The sequence below is a fragment of the Cottoperca gobio genome, chromosome 13 (genome assembly GCF_900634415.1).
Source record: "Cottoperca gobio chromosome 13, fCotGob3.1, whole genome shotgun sequence".
Lineage (NCBI taxonomy): Eukaryota > Metazoa > Chordata > Actinopteri > Perciformes > Bovichtidae > Cottoperca > Cottoperca gobio.
In genome coordinates, this window is record NC_041367.1 from 13,068,649 (window position 1) to 13,077,138 (window position 8,490).

The window sequence follows — 8,490 nt, forward strand, 5'->3', positions numbered from 1 at the left end:
AATGGAGTAACAGAAGATAAAATAAGCCGCTAAAGCTCAAAAGATACAACAGCAAAGTGGAAAAAGATTGTTCCCACAAATCCACTAATTTATCAAATTAGATGTTCCTAATTGAATGAGACAGATGCATGCTGGTCTAAGTATGCTAATGAAGCTTAGTATATGATTTTTCATTACTCAGTGTTGCTGCGATTTCCCCACAGTTAATGAGAATGACAAATGCAAGAAACACTATCAGCCGTCCTGACTCTAATAGTGATGAGGTTGCCAGAGGAGCCAGCGGAGCGGGACGTAAAGAAATGCAGGTCAAAGCCTGAGACAAATAGAATTTCCCTTCTGTGCTTTGCACTTGTCATTATGATTACATCTGGGACATGAACAGAAGTAGCACTAAATCCAGTCAGTTTAGAAACTGTTGTGCAATGGGACTATATCCACTGTTGCAGCTGAGAAACAGGACCCAATGGGCTTGTTAAAGTAAAGAATGTGTTCTAAAATATTTCAGCTGTAACTGTCAAAGAAGAACTGTTTCAAAGTGTCTGCAATAATGTCATGCTTCTCTGTGCATTCGTTTTGCTTTATACACAGTTGAGGCCAAATAAGTCCACGGTTAGGATGTTTTGGACTTGAATGCAGCCATCCGTAAGCCACACATAGGGAGGGGATTGGAGCTGCAGAAGGCTTTTTATTTTTTTTTACTTTGTCCTTATCTAACTTCACACCTGGAAGCATAAGCAGGGAAGCACTGCTCCTCAGACATGGATTGGTTCTGACTTGGAACACCTGACTCACCATAATCTGTGACAGCGTGAGCAGAGCATGTGAAGTGAAAGTCAGGTCAGGTTTATCCATACGTAATGTTTGACATGCAGCAGTGTTACAGGGTGTTTTTCATTTTAATACGGACATCATTCACTCCATTTGCTTTGTATTTGTCTATACTCGTAGAATTGCGACATATTCCATATGAACAGAATAATACATACCTATATAATAGTACATAAAGAAAGTTACATTTTCTGTCTGACTTGTTTTTGATTAATGACAATTCCTTGATCACGGTAAATGTTAAAATATAATGCACAAGTATAAAAGAGTCATTAAGTCAACAAACTGACTTAGTGATATGTATCTTTGGTCTGCAAGGATTATGAGTTACAGGTCATACCAGATCAAGTAAGGTAATAGCTGAAAGGTGTGTGAGTGCATTGAACTGAGCAATGATGCATTGTATTGCTAACAAATTAAAGTTAAATTTATAGAATTAAATTAATTGTAAGAGGAAGATTGTAATATTGATTCATACATCGTCACACTTGTTCGTATCACTTCCTCATCTTACCACTATCTCTTGAAACATGCCAATCCCACCTGCTCTGCTGTAACTCCATCATCTGACTCATCCATCTGTTCAGCATCCACCCCTGCAGTATATACCAGCCCTTCCACATCCCCCTGCTTACCCTTTAGGACTTTTTTATTTTTAAACCTGTTTTCTAGCCCCAGCTCTGCTTGTTGCTGATCCCAGCCTGCCACTCCACACAGGACCTACAAATATCTGGGCCTGCAGCTGGACGACAAGCTGGACTGGACTGCAAACATGGACACTCTTCACAAGAAAGGGCAGAGTCGTCTGTACTTCCTGAGAAGGCTGGGGTCCTTCAAAATCTGCAAAAAAAACTGCTGTTGATGTTCTACCAGTCTGTGGTGGCCAGCGCTCTCTTCTATGCTGTGGTGTGTTGGGGAGGAATGCAGGGCGGCTGGACAGACTGGTGAGGAGGGCTGGACTCCCTGGTGACAGTGGTAGAGAGAAGGACCTTGCATAAACTGTTATCCATCCTGGACAACGCCCACCACCCTCTGCACAGCACATTCACCCGGCAGAGGAACGTGTTCAGTGGCAAACTGATGTCCCTGTCCTGCATACAAAAGGAGGGGGGGGGGGGGATGTGTAATGTCTTATGTCTTTTTAAGCTACTGGATGCCTACATTTCCCTCGGGATCAATAAAGTATCTATATATACATACACACTTGTGCATGAGACAATATTGAATAAATGCAACACATTAAGACATAAGCACAAACAAAGGTAATATAAAACAATGAGATAACATATATACTGTAGGTGGTTTATTGTGTTCAGTCCGTATCAACTCCTTTGGGCCACATAGCAACTCTGAAACACAATTATTCCTAATTGATGGGGTCTTCACTCAAAGGTACAAACACAAAACAATGTCATGAATTTGTTTTAAGAACGAAGAGATTAACATCGCACAGCGGTTCCTCTGGCAGGTTGAGATACATTGACCTCCCCAATGTTGGTGCTTAACACATTCATATAAACACAACGGTGCGCGTCCAGCCGTGCCCAATATGTCTCTGTCCCTCTCGGCCTCTCAGGCAGAAAATGAAGGTCAGAGGCAAATAGGATAGATTTTTTGCCAGACAATGTAGTGGCAGGTACAGTGAGCATTTCTTAACTAAGCTCACCCTGCCTTGAGACTTTGAATATTAAGTCCTTGTTTTCATTTCACTTCTGTCTTATGTGACAACAAACGGGGCAGTTTGGCAGAGATATAAAAGAGGGCAGAAGAAGCAGATGCAATGTAAATGTCACATGTCAAACTTGCTCATTAGCTAAGTTTTAGGATTGAGTTTTGCTCAATTAAAATGTCTGAAGAAATCTGTTTTGATTGAAGTCTTTGCCTCAGTGCCAGCAGATGCCCATTTGCGATGTTCGCACTGACAGAAAGGATAATCCACAAGGGGCATATTTCATCGCCCCCTGTGTTTGTGTTGACAGATGTAAACTGTTGGATATCTTGAACTGATTATGTACAACAGTGAGTTGTCATGCTGCAAGTTTCCAACACTGTGATTCTCAAACGAGCCTTAATAACTATTTAAATTTCTGCAATTTATGTGCAAATTAGTGGGGAAGAAGCATAATTGGGGTTATAGGCTGAAATGTCCATACATTTTTTGCTTAATTACCTTCAAATATTCTCTCTCTTTCACACTCACATGCAAATATACACACTTTAATTGGGACTTCTTTGACTGTTCTTTCTATTTAATAGTTTTCCACTACAGTAATACTGTACAGCATATCTCACATGTAATCATGTGAAATGACATGTATTTCGTATTTGTAAATATGCCAATTGACTCTGTGTTGAGGAAGCCTCTGTAGCTCAATACTAGACCACATGTTTGCTGAATATCTGTGAATTTTAAAGTTTCATATCAGAAATTGCTATCACTTAAAATCAAGAATATATTAATGCATGGGTATAGTATTGGTAATTTCTTGATAATTTAAAAACATAAAACATTAAACACAGTTGGAAATGTCATCTGTTACTAATTATAGGGAACATAGAGGTGCTGCTCTCAGACAGCACATACCAGCTTTAAGGAGGAAGCAATACAGTGGATACAGGGATTTATAAGTAGTCAATACTTTCCATTGAGATTAAAAAATAATCAGAATTAATGATTGAAAGTCCACATATAGAACACAGTGCCCATTTCCCTTATAATGAGTAACACAGTTCAAATATTGTCCAGGAACTTTGCTAAAAAGAATAGTGTTACATTTCAGTTCCTTTCCAGGAAATAATTAGGAAACTACAGGACATGGACAATGAAATGTTACTATTGTTTTGTACATGCGGGGATAACAGCACATGCTAAAGAACTTCATTTGACTGAACTTATATGTTGCTTCCCTGCTGTGTTTTGTTTTGTTGTTTCAAAATTTGAAAAAGAAGAAATTGTGAAGGAGTTTCATGCCACGAAAGAGCCACTAAACCATACCTCACCTAATGGACCAAGTTTATAGTGGACATTTATTGTCTGTCTCATAATAACATCCATCAGATTATTATTACATTCTTGGCTAACTCCTCTTTCTAAAATGTTTAAGATGTTTGGCATCACAGCATAATTAACTTAACCTCTCTCTCTCTCTCTCTCTCTCTCTCTCTCTCTCTCTCTCTCTCTCTCTCTCTCTCTCTCTCTCTCTCTCTCCACTGCCTGATCTCTTCCCTATTCTTCACCACCGCTCCCTCGGTCTTCTGCCTCTGCCAGTGTCTGCTTTGTCCTTTGCTGTGTCACCATCATCCAGCGGTCTGTCTTAGCCTTTTAATAGAAACAAAGTGACCATCTTGATGGAAAACATTTGTCATTTGTCGTGTTCATGCTCCTGCACTAACCTTCTGACATTTTTGTTTCAATCAATGGCTGCTGACACTTCATGATTGACAATCATTGTGGAGGGATATATCATGCAACATCTCAACTGCAATGACAAACCCATAAGCATGACATATCAACGCAGTGTACAGTATTATAGTTATATTATACTTCCCATTTAAATTACTAATATATGGTTTTATTTTCTGCACTATCACTCCCAAAATATTTGGACATCATTATTCTCACTTTGATTTGGGCTACTATTTCATGTAGACAATTTACATTTAAACAGCTATGGCCTAATGCAATTACTAAACTATTTGGTAAATCTGAGCATTATAGGACTATTATTACTACTGTCTTGCACACATACATGTTCTTCTGGTTAGACAGGGATGGCAAATAAGACTTTTTAGATTGTTGTAATCATCTTTACTCTTAGTCACCAGAACAAACATGAACTCAATTTGAACAAAACATATGAGTACATTTCTACACGAATATCCCGCTCGTGCTGACTGCTCAGATCTGATAAGGGTCCAATAAGAGGTGGGAGGAATAGAAAGAGCGCGCGCTTGGAGACGGGAAGCTGCTCCGTGGTTTTGTTTGGTGCGCTCCTCCCCTCTCCACGGCGCAAAGAGCCTCCTCTCGCTTTACGGAGACTGCTTGCAATTCCTGCTCTTCGTGCCAGAGCATGCAGCTGTCTCTGTTGCTTCCCACTGCCGCTGTTGTGGGAAATCGTCGCCCTGCGTGACGAACCGACGGCGAACCATTTTCCCCTTGAGGTGTCAGCTCAAGCCTGAAGGATATCGCAACTTTTAAAACAATTTCCAACACAGTTAGGGGGCTGAATAAAGGCACCTGACAGCTCGTAACGCCCCATCCGCGTGCTGACTGGAATGTTTTGCAACTGTGAAGGCTATAGGAATGTGGAATACAAGTCTATCTCAGCGGTGAGTGTTGTAATACGTTTATAATTCCCTTCTCTCTTCATATGTGTGTGTGTGTGTGTGTGTGTGTGTGTGTGTGTGTGTGTACACTCAAGTGTTTGTTGTACTGCACGTAGGCGTTCCGCAAAATGAAGTTTGGAGCTTAAACGTCGAGTCTGTGCACGACTGGTTTTGAATGCAAACGTTATTTACATTTAAACCAAACAACTATAGCATATAGCAACATATCCTTATCATCTGTAACCTATACTTTTGTGTTTAGGAATGCCCTTAAATATCAAATATGAGCTTAAACATAAAACATTTCCATCCCTCTCATGCAGTAAAAGGACCTTCCTCTGCCCCTGACACCATGACCACAGACCTGAACTTGACCTCCCTGCTGAATGTAACAGATCTCCATAATCACACAAGAGGATGTTCCCTCACCAAGACTGGTTTCCAGTTCTACTACCTGCCCACTGTTTACATCATGGTCTTCATCACAGGGCTAGTGGGCAACAGCCTGGCCATATGGATGTTCGTGTGCCACATGAGACCCTGGAGCAGCATCTCCGTGTACATGTTCAACCTGGCTCTGGCTGACTTCTGCTACGTCCTCTCTCTGCCCTTCCTCATCTTCTACTACTTCAACAAAACAGACTGGATATTCGGCGATGTTCTGTGCCGACTGCAGCGTTTTATATTCCATGTGAATCTCTACGGGAGTATTCTGTTTCTGACCTGCATCAGTGTTCACAGGTACACTGGGGTTGTGCACCCGCTCAAGTCTCTGGGCAGACTGAAGAAGAAAAATGCGGTTATTACCAGCGCGTTGGTGTGGGTGGTGGTTATCATAGCTATCTCCCCCATCTTGTATTATTCCAGGACTGGCTTGAAGCGTAATGCAACCACTTGTTATGACACCACCACTGAGGATGAGTTACCTGGTTATTTTATCTACAGCATGACTTTGACTGTGTTTGGGTTCTGCATCCCCTTCATTATCATATTGTGTTGCTATGGCATGATCGTGAAGGCGCTAATCTACAATGATATGAACAACGGGCCCCTGCGGCAGAAATCTATCCACCTGGTTATCATCGTGCTTGCGGTCTTCGCCCTCTCATATCTGCCTTTCCACGTGATGAAGAACCTCAACATGAGGGCCAGGCTGTACTTTCAGAGCCCTGACATGTGTGATTTTAATAACCGTGTCTACGCCACGTACCAGGTGACACGGGGGCTGGCCAGCCTCAATAGCTGTGTGGATCCTATTCTTTACTTCCTGGCTGGAGATACCTTCAGGAGAAAGCTGTCACGGGCCACTAAAAAGCCCTCCAGGAAGGGGGACAATGTCCTTCAGTCCAAGAGCGAGGAGACGGCTCTCAACAGTCTGGCAGAATATGTGGAGAATGGGGACCGGAGGCTGTGACAGGGCTCCACTGTGTGCCTCGTCATGGGTGTGGATCTCTATTAGCTTTAGAGACCATGATGGACTTTGTAATGAATATGTAAATGCACTGTGTGGACTGAAGGCTGTGTGTAAAACTTAACTGGTCGATGGTTTATAGAACTGTAGGATAAATACTCCATTTAACCCTGTGATAACCAATCGCTCGCTTGCAGCCCGTCGATGATGATAAGCTATTGTACTGTATCGTCCTGTATTGTACTCTAAATGTTAGAGCCATCACATTTTCTTATCGAGTAGTCGGTGTTGCCTACGCATCGGACACAATGAACATTATGTTCAGGCCAGCTATAATGTCCCGTTCATCAATTTGTTCTGGAAATATAAGACTGAGAACGGATTGCACCGCCTCTAGCCACCGAGCTGATGCTTAATCAATAACTATTAAGCAGGTGAGACCTGGTGGTTAAGGAAGCGTACCTGAGATGGCTTTTAGAGACAAAGTAAATGCACTGAACCTGAGATTGCTGCATGGATGTGCCGTGCAGACATATTAATGCACTATGACCGGGACCTCTCTGCTCAGAGGGCTACCTATCACTCCTCATTTCTTTCTCCATCTATTACTGACTGAGCGAGGAATGTGGTCGACTAGTTTTTCATTTTGACAGCTCTGAGGTTAAGGTCTGCAACGGCTCTGTTACCACAATCTTTCTCTCGTTGTTAACTTGTCCCTTACAGAAAAAAAGAGAAGATAATACTTACAGTATTTTTGTGTATATGATACTACAATGAATGTTTTTTTTTGGTGTGTGCTGTACAGGATGTTGTGACGTTCCAGGGTTGTTGTTAACTGTTTTGTTCAAGTCAGTATCACTAATCCAGACATTTAGGGCGCGAGTCCAGTATCAAATACCATCAGTGAAACACTGTTTAACCACATTAGTCTATTCTAGTGTTTATTGCAGTATAGGGAATACATAATATCTTTTAAATGAGCATAACAGCCACACACACACACACACTCAATCACCTGCTTTGTGACTCAAACATATTGAAGATTTGTTTGTATGAGATACCTCAAAGTAAATACTGCACTGTGTCCATGTTTTGACAGATAATCATTTCTCTTTTGCATCTGTTGTAATCACTCTGGAGAAATGATCGTGGAGCTGTCTCAGTGTATGTTTTACCCTGGACTATGTAGGTGTTTGATGTCTGTACTAATACCTTTGTAAATCTGTAATGTGGCCAGCTATTGTCAAGAAAGGAAGTGAATCACCTGTACAGGATATCTGGGGCAACGTGTATCTTTGTCAATAAATCTTTTATATTTAAAACGTGCCAGACAATGTAATGAGACTCACGCAATTATTTTAAGAGTGTGGCTCATTTTAAGTGTATGATTTATAGCATGTATGTTTTTTTTGGTTTGTGCCAGCTGCACATGTTCTTAGCCGAGTGTGTGCTCTGTTATTAGTGAACAAACACTTTTGGTTGTGGTGACATTCGTGCAGAGTTCTCTCCGCTCCCCCTCTTTCTCCGCGGTCTTGACTTTGTTTTTCAGCACAGCCGAGAGGAAGTGAGGGGACGAGGGAGGAATAAAGAGTGGCACCTTTTTCTCCTGGCTTATCCTAAGACAGTTTTTGTGTTTGTCACAATGGTGTGGGGTTATTGATGCAGACAGGGGTGTGAGGCTGTTGCCAGAACCCCGGGGCCACTCTGTGTTGTGAGCACAGGAAACCGACCAACCCTCTTCCTCTAAACAGGGTCCATGAATACAAACGGCTTTTGATTTCCTGGCTTTGAGGTGCAGACTGCATAGCTGGACTTGGCAAATGTGTGTGAATGTGTATATGTGTGTGTGTGTGTGTGTGTCTCTCTGTGAGAGAGCCAGAAGGCAATGCAGGACCTGATTCAAGGAGATGGCTGTTTGAGCTGTC

The 8,490-nt window shown here is 41.9% G+C and overlaps 1 protein-coding gene across 1 annotated transcript; it reads left to right on the forward strand.

Annotated features, from left to right (window-relative positions):
* The first annotated feature begins 4,723 nt into the window (after positions 1-4,723).
* p2ry1 (purinergic receptor P2Y1) lies at positions 4,724-7,891 on the forward strand. The gene is made up of 2 exons (XM_029447163.1): positions 4,724-5,157; positions 5,478-7,891. The coding sequence occupies exon 2, from the start codon at positions 5,507-5,509 to the stop codon at positions 6,566-6,568; it is 1,062 nt and encodes a 353-aa protein (XP_029303023.1). The 5' UTR covers positions 4,724-5,157; positions 5,478-5,506; the 3' UTR covers positions 6,569-7,891.
* Positions 7,892-8,490: the final 599 nt, after the last annotated feature.